The sequence below is a fragment of the Mustela erminea genome, chromosome 1 (assembly GCF_009829155.1).
Source record: "Mustela erminea isolate mMusErm1 chromosome 1, mMusErm1.Pri, whole genome shotgun sequence".
NCBI lineage: Eukaryota > Metazoa > Chordata > Mammalia > Carnivora > Mustelidae > Mustela > Mustela erminea.
Genome location: NC_045614.1, coordinates 32,737,957 through 32,756,618, shown reverse-complemented (window position 1 = coordinate 32,756,618; position 18,662 = coordinate 32,737,957). Strand labels below are relative to the sequence as shown.

The window sequence follows — 18,662 nt, the reverse complement described above, 5'->3', positions numbered from 1 at the left end:
TGTTGAGTGAATGCAAATTCGAACCTACCAAATGCATATGTTTGCGTGAAAACATGGAAAGAGTTGGAGCCCGGGTGTAAGAAGTGAATTGCTTATTGCTTACACAGAGTTCACAATTAACCTTGAAAAATTTATCTCGGTTGCAGGTAGCCTCTATCTATAAAGACCCAAGTATTGGAAATTTAATTAATATTGTTATTGTGAACTTAGTTGTGATTCATAATGAACAGGTAATCAAGTTTTTTTTTTTCTTCTTTCTTGTACATGTATCCGAAATGGCATGTCTCATTGGTGTTGGTACAATGGGCCAATCATAATTCTTTTCTGCATTTAGGAAGGACCTTCCATTTCTTTTAATGCCCAGGCAACTTTAAAAAATTTTTGCCAATGGCAACACTCGAAGAATTCTCAAGGTGGAATCCATCATGATACTGCTGTTCTTGTAACCAGGTATATGGATTTCTCATTCCTCAAATCTTCCGGTTTTCCAGTCACGTTGGTGGGACGAGGTCATATATTCTTGGTAACCAGCCCCTCGCATAAGGCTCCCAAACCCTTAGTCCTGTGCATTGCAGGATGTTCAACAGCATCTACAGTCTCTTCCTACTACTTATCAGTAGCCTCTCCTCTCGATTGTGACAACCAACAATGTTTCTGGGGTTGGGGGAGCAAAGTCACCTCGATTGCAAAACAGGAGCCAACAGGGGCCAAGAAGGCAATCGATATGTCAGGTGGGCCCAACAGTAAACACCCTTAGATGAAAGGCAGCTGCTCTTCAGATGGAGCTGGTTGTTATCACGCCACAAAGGCGTCTAGTGTCGCCAACTTCTGTAATTTTGCAAAAAGTCAGAAATTCGGGTTTTTCTTTGAAGTGAAATCTTCCAATTTTTACATAGTAGTGACAAACTCAAAGCTATTTAAAATGCCGTGTAGGGCAACAAAGAAGAGTGCTGTCCTGGTTGTAATTCCCCCTGGCCACCTTGGAGATAGTCACAGTCACTGACTAGTAGGTGAGCTGATGCCAGAGTATTTAGAGCCTTTTCAGGAACACACAGTAGGAGGGAAAGCCCAGGTTGGAGAGGTTTTTCACTGACTCTGTAGCTCCCCCTGTGGCAGAAGAAACCCTCGATGTAGCTTTTAATCCCTATGTCACTGGTTCCCAAGCTTTTTTGAGTTAGAAACCCTCGGCCTCGGCCTCGTCAGTTTCCTCTTTGTAACCTCCTCCCCCGCAAGGTGGGCGCTGTAGTGAATGTCTAGAAGACGGTCAACTGTTTACTTGTGTTGACATTGACTCTTTGATGTTATCATGGCCCTAAGTCTGTTTTGCTTTCAGACAGGATATCTGCAGAGCTCATGACAAGTGTGATACTTTAGGTGAGTCTCCTATGCCCCTCCTCTAGGGCTACAACACTTTCCTGCATTTTTATTCCAAGCCACAATTGCTTTTTCAAGTAAATCCTTCTTCGCTTTCCTTTGAACAGGTCTTGCTGAGCTGGGCACCATCTGTGATCCCTACAGAAGCTGTTCTATTAGTGAAGACAGTGGATTGAGTACGGCTTTCACAATAGCCCATGAGCTGGGCCATGTGTATGTTTCCTTTTTGCATTTTCATTTGATTCCGAGTGACCTAAAACTTTTCTTCCTTTGCATCAGGGAGTATCCCCTTGATCTGAGAGAGTGAAAGTCACTTCTTGAATCATAACAGAAAATTCAGGGTTGAAGAGCCTCAAAACTAGTTGACTCTAGAAAGCTAAGTGGCACAGTGCCCCCTCTTTACCCATAGCTGACGTGCATCTTGGGTTTAACCACACACATTTTCTGGGCAACATCCAACATCTAGTCTTCTCCTTTCCTGCTGGGAATTGGAGGAATGAGCCCTTTCCAGCCCACCCACTGAAGCAGAGCATTCATTAGCTTAAGAAACTTTGCTGAGTAACATCTTTATCTGGAAGGGTCTCCCTCCATTGCCTTCATTCACAAGATTTTCCGAAATCCAGATGGTTCCTGACTGTAAATAGACAAGGCTTTCATTCAGATATCCAGCCTCTGGACGCAGTGAGGTCCCTCTTTCAGAGAAGAGATTGAGCAAAAGATACAGAGAAGAAAACATTTCCTAACTATAGTCACTTAGTTTCATTATGAAATTGGCTTTTCCTTTTTATTCTTTAGAAACAGAGCATAGCTAGAACATGAGGTGAAACAGTGTAAATTCACCAAGGAATTATTCTGATTTTGGATCTGTATTGTTTTCTTTTTAGAATGATTTAATTACCCTTACTTTTAAAAATAATTTTCTCAAAAGACGTCACCGATATAGCTGTATGTTGATTTATATGTCTGTGTTAACCTTGTTTAGAGGCAAATAATCTATTAAGCAAGATTTTTATTCAACAAATGCTTTTTGAAGGCACCTATGTGCAGTGTGCTATTCTAGAAGTGAAGCAAGATGCATATATAGAGACATTTCCAATTTAGTTCAACATATAATAGGTATATTTTGAAACTAGGAACCTTCAAGCATATTTTAAGAAAACACCTGTTTTCTTTTCTGCAAAAAGAAAACCCGGTATTTATAGCACAAAAGAAGCATGGCTTTCATTAAGCAGTTGTGGTGGGCCAGAGTCCTGCTTAGTCAGCTTCCTCTCTCTCTCTCCTTTTGATTTCTGAAATATTTTTGTGAAACTCAAGGATTTCTTGGAGCTCAGTTTGAAAACTGATCTACCAGCATTTCCCAATACACAAGGGCTCCAGCACAATTCCAAGAGAATGGTCTGGAGGGGCAGAAAAAGGAGGTTTATAGTCAATTCATTAAAAAAACAATTTTTTTTTCTTCCTGGTCTAGCCCTGCTTAGAGTCACAAGGCTCAGCGACATAAAGTAAAGGCTCTGACAAGTCCTGAATTAAAATAAACTGCTTAGTTTTCTTTAACTCGGTTTTCCCAAACTTATTTTAATAGGCTCTTTTGGGGATTTTGGTTTGTTTTGCATAAAATCTAGTAAATTCCTTTAGACCTTTAAATAGGAGGTATAGATTTGACCATGAAGAATAGGGTGGCATTTCAACAAGGCAGCCATTCCTGCCTCAGGAGACCAGAGTGAGGAAAGTTAGAGTTGGAATGTATCCAAAGGGCTAGAGTTTCTGTGATTAACAGATTAACCATCACGTATAATCTACAGTTAAGAAAGGTATACTATAAAGTATACTACTGTATAGGTATACTATAAAGAAATATAGTTAATTTCTTCCTCACAGGAGCTTAGAAATTCCTTTTAGGATAGCTGGTTTATAAAGTTGACATTTTAAGGACAGTGAGAATTTTAATTAGCAAAAACTAAATATTTTCAGCCACAGAGAGCCTCAGTTGTGTGACTATACAGTTAACAAACATCTCCCAACACAAAAACCATGTCTCTGGCATTGGTCTAAGAGTTTTTACTTACATTAGGTCCCTAATGGTAGATATCCCCACATGGTAGATATCATGTCCCTGTCAAACGACCTCAGCAATATTAAATTGCTTCAAGTCTGTTTGTTCATGCTGGGGTACCATGTAGTATTGGAGTACCAGCTCTAACAGGGAGACTGGGAGCCAGATACTCAAATTCTGGACTGAATTGTGCTAATTCTGCATTGTCTTTGGTTTGAGAAAAATGTATGCTCTTTCCCTCACTATTAGGTGGGACTAATATATATGCACGTCATCTGAGAGAGGTGTCAGGAAGTTTTTTAAAAAATGAAATAATTGGGGAATGGTGAGAGTTATTAGCTAAATGAAAAGTAAATTTCTAGCCCAATAGGGAATTCTTTTCGTTTTGGTGCTTTGTCTCATAGAGTTAGGTTTGCTTATATTTAATGGAGTATGAATATCTTTTTTTAAAATTTGCTACAGTACTTTGTAGCAGATTTTCTAATGAACTTCTTAAAGATGTAAACATTAAGTTGTTACAGTCATGACTCTCTGATAACATAAAACCCTGCTGGGGGAAAAAAGCTATCGATCTTGTATTTGTTGAGTATCATTGGACGCTTCAAAAAACAAAACAAAACAAAACAAAAAAACAGCTCCTACCTTCTCATACCTGCTTCCAGAGGCACAAAATCTGAGTGGGGGGAGGAATTTGGAAAGTAACTGAATCTTTCCTGGATACAGGGATTCTTACACGACCTTCCTGAAAATCTTCCACAATTTGTCTAATAGGAGGGAATATGCTTTATATGTATTCCAAAACACAGGGGTTTTTAAATCAGGCTGGAGTGGTTTCCAATGCCAGCTCCTTTACCCCATCACCCTTGTGACCTTAAACAAGTAATTCAGTCTCTCTACGACTCATCTATAAAATGCAGATCATAATAGCACTTTTCACATAAGGTAGTTAAATGAAATAAAGCATCTAACCCAATTAACACATTGCCTGGTATGTTGTGAATGCAAAAAAAAAAGTCTCAGTTCTTATTTTTTAGTAAGTGCTCCGTGAATATTACAGTCTAGCCCCTGCTGTGAGCAAACGTGCCTGACATTTGAATGAAAAGAAGTTCTCTGTTGGTTTGATGAAGTAAACTTGATTTTATCTGGGCATGTTTGGGGTGATGAGTAAACGCCTTCTTCACACCACAGAAAAACAGCCAACCATGATTTGAGGCTCTTGCGTGGGTTGGGTTTCCCACTGTAGGTGTGACACTGACTTTGCAGTTGGGAACAGGAAACAGGGGCATTCTTTTAAGAAAATAGGTTCTTAAGCCTGAAAACCCACTATTCTTTTTAACCTAGACCGATGAAGGTTTTCTGTCTCGTAATTTCCATCTGGCAATTATTCCTGTGGGCCATTATTGAAGAGCCCAAGTTGTTTGAGAAGAAAAAGAAAACCAGACCCAGGAGAAATGAATGGAATGGACTTGACAGGCTGTGATTCCAGCTTTCAGATTCACATGGAATACATGTCCATCTTCTGTCTAGCTCGCTGATCTCCCTGATGCAAGATGAACTAGTGGAGGGGATTCCCCCCTAAATGCAAAATTAGCCCCATGCACCAATTTTGTGACGGGGGAGGCATCCAGAGAGGACATCCCCTCTGAGTTCATGAGTTCATTACCAGAGCTGAGAATGGCATGTGGGTCATAGAACTGATGTTTCTAGATTGAGAAATGCTTCCTATCATTCCCCCCACCCCATTTCCTCCAGCGAAGCCAAGAATGGCAAGTATGTGTTAATGCCGCTGCGGAGTTCCCTCCCAGGCCCGAGAGGACATTGGTACTCCATCATAGCCTTTTCTCAGGGCAGAACCTGGATTCGTTTCAGAATCCTTTTGTGCCCAACTTTTGAGGAAGCAGTACCAATCCATGGGCGTTGGCAGGAAGCATGAAACTATTTGCCCCGTCTGCGTTAAGCCGGTGGAATTGGCATGCTTCTAGTTTCTACGCTTTCAGCTTTCCTTAATGGGTTTTATTGTGCACGAACTTTCCATACCTTCATAATATACCTGCGTGGCTGTGTCATTTGTCAACCTGACCCCAAAGGAGGAGATGCCAAGACCCATAGTGAGCCTCTTATTAGAAAGTTTTTGGCTTCTAGGTTTGACACTTGAAGGACTCTTTATATTTGCAGTGTTATCATAACTTGCCAAATTCTTGACTCTATAAGTTGGCCTTGAACGGCTTATTAGGAATTCCCACTACTGTATTCTAGCATGAACTATAGCACGCTCGGAGCGTCTGCAATTCCAAAACGGACTCTTAACCCAGATAATGCACCCCGTGATGTCATTTTTTTTTATATATACATTAAAGGCACTTTGTATTAACTTGGGTGAGAATCACGTTCTCTGCTCCCCTCCGTCTTCCACCATCTAGGAAGTTTTCTCCTGCTCCCCAGGAGGTGGGTTCCTATTCAAAATGCAGAAGGCCGTTAACATTTTTCTCTTGAACAGGTGCCCCCTTGAACCAGTGATAAGAACTCGGTGCTTTGGTATTCATTGTCGTCCCTGTCTTTGTGTCTTTGACCTTAGGTTTAACATGCCTCATGATGACAACAACAAGTGCAAGGAGGAAGGCGTCAAGAGCCCCCAGCATGTCATGGCTCCGACGCTGAACTTCTACACCAACCCCTGGTTGTGGTCAAAATGTAGTCGAAAATATATCACTGAGTTTTTAGAGTAAGACTTCAACTTTCTTTGAGCCCGGGCTTCTAGTGTCTGGTCTCTGGGTAGCGAGCTCATTGTGGGAAAGAAAATGTAGAGTCAAGCATTCCTTTGGCGTTGTTATTTTTGTTGACATTCCTGGGAGGAGGTAAAAAAAAAAAAAAAAAAAAAAACAACCTCTCTGACATCTGTGCCGTTCCTCTCCTGGCCCGAGTTTTGAAGATTACAGAGGGAGCTCAAGAGAAGGCCGGGATCTTAAAGCAAATATGTAAATGTGGCTTCATTCTTGGTGAAGCGCTGAATTCTGTTCGGGCCTTGCGGGGAGGACCCATGAATGTGATGAGGCGATGAGGGAAGGCCACAGAATTCTTGTGGTTCTGACTTAGTAATTTTGGCTCCGAAAAGGAGAGGGTGGCGAGATGACCCACAAGAGGGTTATGGGGGTGGGTGAAGATCACACAGACCGCCATGTGGTTGAATTAAGAACATTCCTCCTCTGTCTCTCTCTTTCCCTCCCTCCCTCTCTCTCTCTCCTTCTTTCTTTTCTTCCTCTTGGTTTTTGTTTTTTAAGCTTCCTGCCAGGCAGCGCAAAGATCCAATTACATTATACAATATCCCCGTGTCACAGATTCATGGCTCTTCTCTCCCAGATGTACGAAAGGTTAAGTGATGGTCCAAGGTCACTGGGTGTCTATTTCTCCAGCCACGGGGAAGTGGGGCCTTATTAATCAGAACTCGCCAGGTGTGAATTTTCCAGAAGAGGTGTTTGCAGAAAAGTGAAAGAACCCAAGGGTTGCTGTTTTTCTTGCCAACCAGATGGCCTGAAGTCTTTCTTCTTAGAGTTGTTGATTCACCCACTCTTCTACTCAGCAAACATTTACCAAAGACCTGTTGCTATGGTGTTTAGAACCCCAGGCTTGGGTGAAAAAGACGCTATCTGTGCCCCTAAGAAGCTTACAGTCTATTGGAGAGGAGAGTAAAAAATAAGCAGATAATTGCCCCAAACTGTGACAAACGCTGTAAAAGCTGCATGTTTCCTACTGACTGTTTTGTGTGGAGAGCCAGTGGTTCCACAAACGAGTGTACACCAAAAATAGAGCTTCCGCTTTTGGATGTTAGCCTGGGACGTAAAGAATAAAGCGCATTCGATAAAGGAACTGTCCTCTCTACATTTAATATGGCGGGATGGCCTTCACTTTCATCTGGACCCCTTAACAGCCCCTTCTCGTCATGGCTCTCACCATCTGTGTTTTTCTGCTTTCCATAGCACCGGTTACGGCGAGTGTTTGCTTAATGAACCTGAATCCAGATCCTACCCTTTGCCTCCCCAACTCCCAGGCCTCCTGTACGACGTGAATAAACAATGTGAATTGATTTTTGGACCAGGTTCTCAGGTGTGCCCATACATGGTAAGTGTTTGGGGGCCACTTCTGCCCCTGTCCATTGATTCTGGATGTTTTTAAATCCACGGTTTCCCAAGGGCTTCTCACTCTCACGTAAACCACGGGTGGCCAAGTGGAGAATGGTCCATTGACCATTAATGACCACAGACATAAGGACGATGACGATCAGCTGTGACAGCGCTCGCTGTTAACTGGTGCTTTGCCTGTGCATTCTCACTTCTCTGTCGTGATGGCCCAGAAGGGAGATGTCATTACCGTTTTCATTTTGCACGTGGGAAACTGAGACTCAGAGAGGACAGGGGACCGGGCCAGGAGTGGCGTAGCTCAGCCCTTTCCTCTCCTCGGCTCCTTTCATCCCCACTGACTTGTCTGGATGACCTTTATAACAGGGACTCTTCTAGATTCGGTAAAGGTCATTCATGAGACAAACCTGTGTCCCTGTTGTAGCTTGTCAGGGCTGTGCTCTCTGACCCCCTGGGGCTTGAAATCATTTCTGGCAATAGGTAGCTTAACTGATGAGTGTGGGATGTTTTAATGTGTATGTTGTGGACACTTGGACCAATGATACCCCGTGGTTATCAGGAGGCCAATGGACAAAAATGCGCTTTTCTGAGGTACCCCACTCTCTTCCTTTGGGTGTCTGGTTGGTGGTTTTGGTGGGAGAGACATTGGAAATACCAGGGGAATTGTGAAGTACACTGATTCCATGGAAAGAATAAAAATTTTTAAGTGAAACTCACCCCAGATGATATTCCTTTCTGTGTTTCCCATGATAGCAAACATCACCCTTTTACCCCACCTGAGGTCCTGCTAGACGTAGCCCTTGGAATATTTTATCAATCATCATATGGAGAAAAAAAATGTGTTTGTAACCTATGCTATCTTGTTGGCAAAACATTAGTTGAAAGCAACCCTTGCCTGGTTCCATATCATCTAATCACATTGTCACTGGCTTGTTGTTTAACCAAACCGAACAGATGCAGTGTAGACGACTCTGGTGCAATAATGTGGATGGAGTATGCCGGACTCAGCACACACCCTGGGCAGACGGGACCGAGTGTGAGCCCGGAAAGGCAAGTAGCACCCCTGTCCATTCTTTGGTCTTGGGGGAGCAGAAGTGGGCACGATTTTAGCTGTCGTTTTAGTCACCATTGTTTAGAGTATACAACACAGTGTGTTTTCAGCATGTGTCATACTTTCTGGGGGTAAGAGGTTCAATTTTGCTTTCGAAAATTATGAGAACTTACATTCTAGCATAATACTGATACAAGACACAGAGCGAGCATTATTGCCTCAATTTGGAAAACATCCTTTCTCTCATTTTAACGTTCCTGCAATCCCAACACGCTGTTTGGTTTAACGCGAGACAGTGTTTCTTTTCTGCTTTGTCTTTTTTGTCTTTGTCTTCTCTTTGTTTTGGGGGCGGCAATGGAAGGCTGGCTTTTAAGTTGATGGAGCATCTTAAAATCAAGGAGACACAGGGGCACCTGGGTGGCTCCGTCATCTGAGCCTCTGACTCTTGATTTTGGCTCAGGTCACGATCTCAGGGCTGTGGGACGGAGCCCGCGTCGGGCCCCACGCTCAGCACAGGCTCTGTTTGAGATTCTCTCCCTCTCCGTCTGTCCCTCCCCCAGCTCATGCTCACTTTCTCTCTCTCTCTCTCTCTCTCAAATAAAATAAATGAAATTTCAAAAATCAAAGAAACACAGAAATACAGCAAACTTCCTTTGTTCACTACTGGGATACCAGGCTTTTTCCAGCCTGCGTTGGTCCCTTTAAAGAGCTGTGATGTCACCTGGGAAATATGCAAATGTATGTTGTGAGTTGGTTATAATGATTCCCACTTACTTGTTAATAACCAAAAATAAATAAAAATCTGTTCCTTATACAGCCTGGAAATAACAATGCCCCCCACACCTAGGAGTATGACTCGTACAAACTTCGGTACCTGGTATCCATCTAGAAACTAAAAAGTTGCTATATTATCATCATCACCATCCAAAATATTGGCTACTTAAAGTTTTAGATCTAAACCTGATTTTTTTTAATCCCTATGGCAAAGGGCATTCTTTCTCTCACCACTCATGCTATCCCTGGGCTATATTCTGAGTGTGTTGACACCCTTACATGTATTTTTCCTTTCTTCTCTCCTCCTCCCATTGTCCACTTCACTCACTTCTAATATCCTGTTCTCTTCTTGTTTGCCTCCACTTTGGAGGAATGAGTAGCACTCAGCATGTTTCTATGGAAGTGGTCCTCAGAAGTGACCAACTTGAATGCTCCCTTCCCCTCCCCATTTTATATTTTATTTATTTATTTATTTATTTTAGGGCAGTGTCCCCACACTCCAGCCCCTCCCCACCCCATATTCCTCCTTTGCTTTGTCTGAAGGGGCCACAGAGTCGCCTATAATTGCAGTACCTCAGGCTCACTGAGCTCCTCTGTCTCCAGTGCTCAAGCAGGAGGACCAGTGGCTTCCTTCCCATCTGCCTTGGTAATTGTAAAGTGATGTGAGCTGGAGGGTATGAATGTTATTTGAAAAATTATAGAGTTCTGTCCACAAAAAATTAAAAACGACAATGAAGCTGATTTTATACTTGACTTACTTGGAGACTAAATCAGCTCATGTTCTCACTTCTTGATGGCTAAGACCTCAGCAGCAGAGAATATAGCTTTGTCCAATGAACAGCGCAACCGAAGCTATGTATGACCATGGGCACTACAGCTTTTGCACCTTTCATAAGCATAAGAAGAGATAGATGTCCTTAGCCAGGAAGAATTTTTCGCTTTTTGTGGAACATTTAACTTAAGCGCTTTGATGGCCAGAAGATCATAGATTTGAGTGGGATTGTGGTTCTCAGGTTTCCTTGACAACCATTAAGCATTCATTCATTCTTACAAAATGACAATGTGGCCTCTGAGTCCTGCTTAAAGCACAGTGACCCAGACAGGTGCTAGCAGCTGATGTAAGATGACAACAGACTATATACCTCATTGATAACTGGATTAGTTGGCTTGAGTCCAAGCCTGCCCACTCTATTACTTAAATTAATTCTCTTTGAGCTCAGAAAAATCACTGGACTTGTGTTAAGGTTCTTCGCCAGTCTGAGGCACCCACCTACTAAGTCTGTTTCTGATATATGTTATTGCTGGAAAAACCATAACAAAGAGTTTCGGTACTAGGATGAAGTGAATTATGTTCCGTGACATTGTGGCAGACAGGCTACCAACCTCACCATAGCCAGTGCCGTATCTCAGTCATCCTCCAACAGAAAAGAATTCGGGAGAAAGTCTGTTGTATCTTTTTCCAATCTTCTGTTTTTGTAACAGAAGCAGAAGATAAGGGATTGCAGGGTAATCTTATACCTGAGGGATGGGGAAATTTGGAGGTCTTTCAGAAGTCATTTTCCATGTACGCTTGTGTTTGGCAAGAGCAAGAGACTTCAAGGCATTCCAAAGGGCAGGACACTCAGAGAAGCAACTATGCGGAGAACATGATAGGTACGTGGGTAGTTCTGTTTTAGAAAAAGTGGCCAAGCCTAGCAGCTTTTATTAAAAATGCGGCCATATGTGTGTTTGTTTCCCTGAAGAGCATTTATGCATGTTGCAAACACCGAAGATGGTGTATCTGTTGGCATAGGAATTCTTTGTGTGGTTTTTTGTTTTTGTTTTGTTTTATTTTTTATTTTGTTCTGGTTTGTTTTTTGTTTTACTTTTGTTTTTGTTTTATTTTTTGAATTGGCAGTAAAACCATATGCCTTTTCTCCAACCAATTTGGATTCCCTTTGTGGTGGGCTTAATTTTTCCTCTTTTTTTTTTTTTTTTTTTTGTTTCTTTCTCTTCTTTCTGCCCTGCTCCCTCAGCAGTGATCTGTCTTGGGCTGCTGACACAATGTTATTTTGATGAATGACTCTAATTCTCTTTATTTTCTCCATTCTCTTGTTAAGCCCATTAACATTTCATTTTAACCCCGTTCGTGAGTCTGAGGTTTGAAACTCTTATTTTAAGCTTCCTTGGGACAAAATGGACCTCCAAGTCCCTCTTCCAAACTCCTAAAAAAAGATGTGTTTAGGTAAAATACCATTTAAATGGTTCTAGATGCTTTTAGAAAAGGTTGACTATGGTTTGGCTAGGACTGTACCAGCTCCTTAGTGCTTTGTTACGATGTGGTGGCTATTCCAGCACGCAAGTATTGTTTATCGAATTTGCCTGCTAAAATAAGGTCATTGTGGTAAATATCTCCCAAAGAGCCCTGATTTCCAGCCTCTGTCACTTCAGGCACTTCTCCTGTTCTTCTCAGCTCTTCTTGTCATTCCCTTTCTACCTATCAGTGGTCATATCAGTAAGGAACATTTGATTTGCAGACCAGTTTTTAATTAGAAGTATAGGAATATCTCATTACTTTGTAGGATTTATAAAATGTGTTTCTAGCAGGAAGATTTGAGGGCTGAATCTGAGGGTCATGTTCTATGACTCCAACTGAATATTAATTAGGAATTTTGTTTAGGTGAGATCCAGTTATAGTCATGTAATCAAATTGGCTCTTTTTTTCTGACACACACAAAAAAACTAGTCCCAAACTAGACAGGTTATGGGACTGTTGTGGCAGCTCCATAAATCTAATTTCTTCCTGTTCCATTATCATATGCAAATGGACTTCATCCTCAAGGTCACAGAATGGCTGTAGCAACTCCAGCCATCAAGTGGGAGTTCCAGGCAGAATGAAGCCAAGGGGCAGGGGACAAAGAGGCAAAAGGACCTTTCTAGGAATATCAGCCAGTGAAGTCTGCTGACATCTCTTTGACTACTCTTATCTGTACAAGGCTCTGGGAAAATAATGTAGTCTATTTCCAAGGAGAAGGGAGAGACTGGATATCGGGTGGACAACTTGGGAGTCTCAGCCTCACCTAACCATGTCATTAATCTTGCTTTTATTTTAATTTTTTCTTTGTTTACATGCCAAAATCAGTGTCCCCATTTGCTCACAATTGAGAGGCAGCATGTGTCACAGTGAAGAGTGCACACTTGAGTCAGACTGTGTTTCGATCTCAGCTCTGCCCCTTACTGATATTTGGTATCAACCTGTCTGTGCCTCCGTTTTCTTTTCAGTAGAAATGGGGGTGATAAGAGTACCTATTTTATAGTGTGCTAGGAGGACTATGTTAATATCTATCTATGCTTAGAACACTGCCTGACCAATACTAAGAGCCCTGAGAATGTTTGTCAGTGTCCTGCTGACTTTATTTAAGTCAGGTCCCCTATGTGTTTTACTGTATACTAGGTACTTCAGATGTGCTATGTCTCCTGTTCTACTCAAGACAACTTTGGCATGTTGGTCTCCATTTTTTAGGAACACTGTAGGAACAGTCAGGGACTCACCTAGGGTCACAGGGTTAGTCTGTGGGAGAAACCTGGCTCCCCACTAGACCCCTGGCCTGCCAAGCTTTGGCCTTCCAAGACCTCTGCTGTCCAGTATAGCCTCCAGCAGCTTCAAGTGCCTAGTGAACCCTTCAAATGTCACTCTGAACCAAGATGTGCTTAAGTGAAAATACACACCAGGTGTTAAAGACCTAGTATGAAAAAAAAAAAGTAAAAAAAACAAAAAACAAAAAACAACCATAATTTTATATTGATTCCATACAGAAATAATAATGTTCAGCTATTTTGAGCTAAATAAAAGGTATTAAAATTCATTTCAGTTTTCCTTTTACTTGTTTTAATGTGGTTTCTAAACATTTAAAATAAATTTTAAAACATGTGGCTTCTGGCACGTTCTCGCTGGATGGCAGAGCAGCAGACCAGGCTACCTCTCTCATTTGTTTTTATGTGCGTATGTTCCAATAAATGTTCACGACCCCCATAAAGACCATTGTGAAGAGGATGTCCGAGAGTGACGTCACCCCCTCTCCCTCTGCCCACATTTCTTGGGCATAGAAGTGCCCAGGATCTTTGAATGTAGAACCTTTTAAGCCTTAGCCACGCAGCCCAGGGACAGGGGACATCCTCAGACACCCCAGCAGAGTTGTTGCAAGAGAGGACGCTGCAAAACAGAGAAAGCTTAATTGTGCTCTCGGAATAATCGTTCACCGAGCCTTCTGTGCGGCTGCCCCTTGCATTGGGGACCTTCACCTGCGCCTTACTTGTCCGCTTTCCCAGCACGCTCCCCCACCCCCGGCCGCTGTGGGTCTGCCTCTGCCTGTGGCCTCCCTGCAGATAAATCACGGCAGCCGGCCATCACCAGCTCCACTTGAGAGATCTGAGCGAGCCGCGGGGCGTCACCTCCTGCCGCCCCTGCCTCCACTCCGCCTTTGTCCGCTGCTCAGTGACCTCGGCTTTGTGTCAGGGCCTCACACCCCAACAATGGCAGAGGGTTGAAATGGGCTTCTCCGAATCCCTTGTCCTGCTGAGGAGTTTTATTCTGTTTTGTTTCGTCTTAAGCATCATGGCCTTCTTCCTGCTGTAGGCTGGAGACTCTGAAGCCGTGAGTCACAAAAAAGCCATAAAGTTTAGGGCTGTCGGTAATCTGTCCATTTTGCTCTGGTCTCATCCTGTGTGCTTTGGTGAAGTGAGTTTATGGGAATCATGTAACTTGCTTTTTTTTTTTTTTTTTTCCTCTCCCACCTAATTAAAATTGGCTTTTCAAATCCGCGGGGAGCAATAAAATATATTTTACCGGGCTCCCAGCGTCTCTGAGCCTTCTTAATGGAGAGACGCTCTACAAATCCAGGAACTCGTGTTGGCCCCGTCTACAACCAGTCTGCCCACTTCCTCTCCTCATTTTTTCCAAGTAGACTAATTGGGCACTTCGAATCCGGCTACAGGGGTTAGCCTGACTGCCTGGAGCCAGTCACTCCTGGGCTCATTTCAGTCAAGCAAGCGGTAAATGAAGACAGGACCTAAAATCCTTAAGTACAAGATGAAAACCCCTACTGTTTCCATTATTCATATAGAATGTGGCCATATAATGATGAAAATCCCTACTGTTTCCATTATTCATATAGAAAATGGCAGCATTTCAAACCAGCACATGGTGGGGTTGGGAGGCGGAATGAAGTATGGTACGTACTCAAAAGGGTAGCGGGTCCTACGATGTCTCCAGCACCGATCTCTCCCTCACTGTTCCCCTTATTAAATACAGCACTGCAAGTTTGGATTTTGTGTCCCCAAAGAAATGGAGGCCCCGGTGACGGATGGATCCTGGGGAAGTTGGAGTCCCTTTGGAACCTGCTCAAGAACGTGTGGAGGGGGCATCAAAACAGCTATTCGGGAGTGCAACAGACCAGAGTAAGTCCTAGAAATTCTTGCTGTTGCTTTATCGGCATAGCATGAGTGGCACATTCCAGAAGGGAATGATGTAGCTGGGGGCAGATGGAGAGCTCCTTCCCCCTTCAAGAGGGAGTGGATTTCTAGGGTTGCTTAGACTAGTAATAGCCGATCTCTTTCTTCCCAGGCACTGTCCTCTGTAGTACACTTTCTTCCATGATCCTGTCTATCTACCTTGGGACACCTGGGTGGCTCAGTGGGTTAAGCATCTGCCTTCGGCTCAGGTCATGATATCCGGGTCCTGGGATCGAGTCCCGCGTCAGGCTCCCTGTTTCTCCATCTGCCTCTGCCTACCGCTCCCCCTGCTTGTGCACTCATTCTCTCTTTGACAAATAAATAAATAAAATCTTAAAAACAAAAACAAAAAAAAGTTCTGTCTGCCAAGCAGTAGGTGCTGTTGTATTCATTGGCCTGTTTAATGGTTTGACATCAGGCATATCTCACTGCCCGCTGAGCTCAGTATAGCTGGCTAACAAAGGGAACAGATGGATTGTCCCAAGGAAAGGAAGAAATTGGACATTTCTGTCCAGACTGTAGGTAGCTCGTTGCCTCTGCAGTTTAGCTACTAAAATGCCTCAAATGGCACACAGACCCCCGGGTAGTGGTAGCAGAGGCTAAGGGACTGGATCCCCCAAGGCAAGAATTCATTTTGGGTCAAGGTAGCTGTCTTACAGGTGCAACCTTAAGGTCCATCCCACAACCAGACAGTGTACAGACTGGGAGTGCCTGGCTTTTGGGGTAATTCTCATTAAATTAAAGACCGTGGCTGTCTTTACCAGCCTAGCCTTTAGTACGTGTTCAAATGAAGTTGATGGGGTTTTTTCCCAGCCTCTGTCACAGTAAGAGTGTGTGTTTATAAGGAGATTTAAGAAAGCATATTTTTATCATAAGGAATGACATCAAATTTTATTTGGATCTAAGGTGTATCAAAATCTAAAGGAACAGAAGGTCATAGGGTGGAATTATAGAGGTCATTGAACCTCTATAGGCCAGAGGACCAAGGAGTCCTCATAGAATCGGGATAGTTTTTAGATGTCTAAGCCAATAACCATATTGAAGACCCATTTGTTTTGGTGTTATATAAAGTGATTTCATGCACAGGACTCATTTATGAGTCCACATTAGGGGTAGCAGACTGAATTGGGGACAGAAACAAGCAGGTAAGACCAGGGAGTGGGTTGGTACAGTGTAATAGGGTTGTCCTGCAGGGTAGTAGAGACTTAAGTACAGGGCACAGCTCAGATCCAGCTGGTTGTTCACAGGCAGGAAGAGGGCCTAGTGTTGCCAGAGCTTCCAGTTTTTTTATAAGAAAAAATATGAATCATGTTAAACAAAAAAGAACATAGCTTTAGGCCACTGCTGCAAGCCCCAACATGATAAATACTCATTAGTACAAATCACAGATAATGATCTATTTATTTTCATGTACTTTTGCTCACAGTCCAACATTTGTCTCATGTTTACATGATATTAGCCTCTGCAAAGACAGTTCAAGAGCTAGAAAACATAGACTCTAGTCTCTCACTATGGGTATAAACACAAAACATTAGATTATTAATAGAGTCTGTATTTTGTATTGGTTTAACAGTGGTTAACCAATTTTGTATTGGTTTAAACATTACTATAAATATAGCACGTGTTTTCCAAAAATCCAGGCACAAAGCTACACGATAAAAAAATTTCTGTTATCATTGTCCTATTTCCCACCTATACCCCACAAGGAAATAACCAGGGGAAAATGATTGGATAGTATCACTTTGGGCTTTGAAAAAAGATTTGTCATGTAATATGTAGTATATGAAATAAGTATTCTGTAATATGAAATAAGGATCATACTATATATAGTTTTCCACAACTTGTTTTTTAAAGTCCGTTATAAATCCTAACTGTATTATTGAAGCATTAAAATAAAGCATTTCAGCGGCGCCTGGGTGGCTCAGTGGGTTAAAGCCTCTGCCTTCGGCTCAGGTCATGATCTCAGGGTCCTGGGATTGAGCTCTGCATCGGGCTCTCTGCTCAGTGGGGAGCCTGCTTCCTCCTCTCTCTCTGCCTGCCTCTCTGCCTACTTGTGATCTCTGTCTGTCAAATAAATAAGTAAAATCTTTTAGAAAAAATAAAATAAAATAAAATAAAATAAAGCATTTTAAGCTAATAGCAAATACGACACACTTTTTAAAAATTAAAAACTGTTCGGTGTTACAGAGAGCCAAATTATTATTATTATTCCAGTGTGCTGTTATTGCCATGAGGATAAGAATATTGCCAACAAGTGGACATTTTTGAAATTGTGACCCAAGAATACTTCATTCAGAAGAACTGTTTGTTTTTGTTTTTGTTTTTTTAAGTCTCAGAGTAGTTCTGGAGGTAATGTGGAAAGTGGAGAGAGATAAATCACTCCATAATTGGAAGGAGCCAGACAAAGAAAATCACCCAGTGTAAAGATCTCAGCAGGAAAGGATCTTGAGCTTCAAAGTGAAGCAAAGATCCTCACATTCAGAAGTTAGGAACTGATCATTAAAGACTTCAATTAGAGGTCCTTGTCCTTGCTGTTTGCTATGGAAGGTTTTAAAAGATCACCATTCACCTAGCTGAGTGTCAGGGCTGACATCATTCCATTAAAGCTCTTCCAAGCTATTTGCTCTTTGGGATGTCCCTGTGAATTGAGGAAGGAGTCTGCCTCACAAAACCTTGAGTTTACAATGGCAGTGGCGGGGAAGTCCGTTGGACAAGAGAAAGGGACACAGGAAAGGGAAAATCAGATCCAAATCTCGGTTTAAAAGCCTGTGCAGAGAAATTCACAGAGCACATGGTTCGTTATGCAGAAGGCAGAAGGGATAGCTTCTGATTCTCAAGGAACTGGAGGGGAATGGTGTTCCCATCACTGGCAACCTGCCTTTTCCCAGTTTGAGGAGCCCTTCTGAATATACTGTAGAGCCCCATTTTTAGTATCCAAGGTATATTTATTAAGAATGCTGGACTTTTTTTTTTTTTTTTACAGTATTCTTGCGATTCGAGGATGTGTTTAGTATCCAAATACTTTATGCTGTATTTTTAGGTCCCCCCCCCGTCCCCGCAAAAGCATGAAAGCTACAAAGGAGAAGGAGCCTCGGACTACGGTGTCCTAATGAGCAAGCTGTAGAAACCAGATGCTTTCTGATTTAGGTCAAATGGTTTTTGGTTTTTTCAGTATGCAGTGCTGCTGATTTACCATCATGAGAATGGGGCCCGACCATTTTGTCTTTAAATGTTTTATTTGTTTTTTCTTTTAATCCCATTTATGATCCATGCCCTACAGATAAGATGAGCATGTGTTCCAATCTGTAAAAACTGTCCCTGTTCACATCTGTTGTCAGGAGAAGTTATCAATAGCTACCCTTTACTTTCTCTAGTGTCCTGGATTGGACAATTAATTACATGATCATCTGATCTGTGAGAAACACGTAATACAGTAAGATCTAAAATCAGAGCCACCAAAAACATAACTTAGAGTACTAAAGCAAGACCAGTATTGGAACTAGAAGATGCATTATCAGGAAGTTGGGCCCTGTCCTTTTTATTTTGTGCTCTAAATTGACTCTGAGCTTGTTGGTGGCTAGAACAAAAGTCTGTAGAATTTTTACAGGTCCATCAAAAATTTAAAAAACCATGCCAGTTCTTTGAGAGAGGCAAAGCTTTCCCTCTTCTGGTGCTTCTATTTTTCTTTTAAATTAGGAGGTAAGTTAAATTAAAAACTAATAAACTCCTATATTTGAGAAGAAGATTGTGAACTAGATATTTTCACACTTAAGCTTTCGCCATAGTA

The 18,662-nt window shown here is 42.2% G+C and overlaps 1 protein-coding gene across 3 annotated transcripts in view; it reads left to right on the top strand.

Moving 5' to 3' along the window:
• ADAMTS9 (ADAM metallopeptidase with thrombospondin type 1 motif 9) overlaps positions 1-18,662 on the top strand; it is a 165,753-nt gene that overhangs the window by 31,678 nt on the left and 115,413 nt on the right. For all 3 annotated transcript variants that reach the window (XM_032324460.1, XM_032324470.1, XM_032324450.1), the window contains exons 5-12: positions 147-230; positions 335-450; positions 1,334-1,374; positions 1,482-1,587; positions 6,003-6,149; positions 7,402-7,543; positions 8,515-8,610; positions 14,676-14,821. In XM_032324460.1, the coding sequence (XP_032180351.1) occupies positions 147-230; positions 335-450; positions 1,334-1,374; positions 1,482-1,587; positions 6,003-6,149; positions 7,402-7,543; positions 8,515-8,610; positions 14,676-14,821 (878 nt within the window). The remainder of the gene's footprint in view (positions 1-146; positions 231-334; positions 451-1,333; positions 1,375-1,481; positions 1,588-6,002; positions 6,150-7,401; positions 7,544-8,514; positions 8,611-14,675; positions 14,822-18,662) is intronic.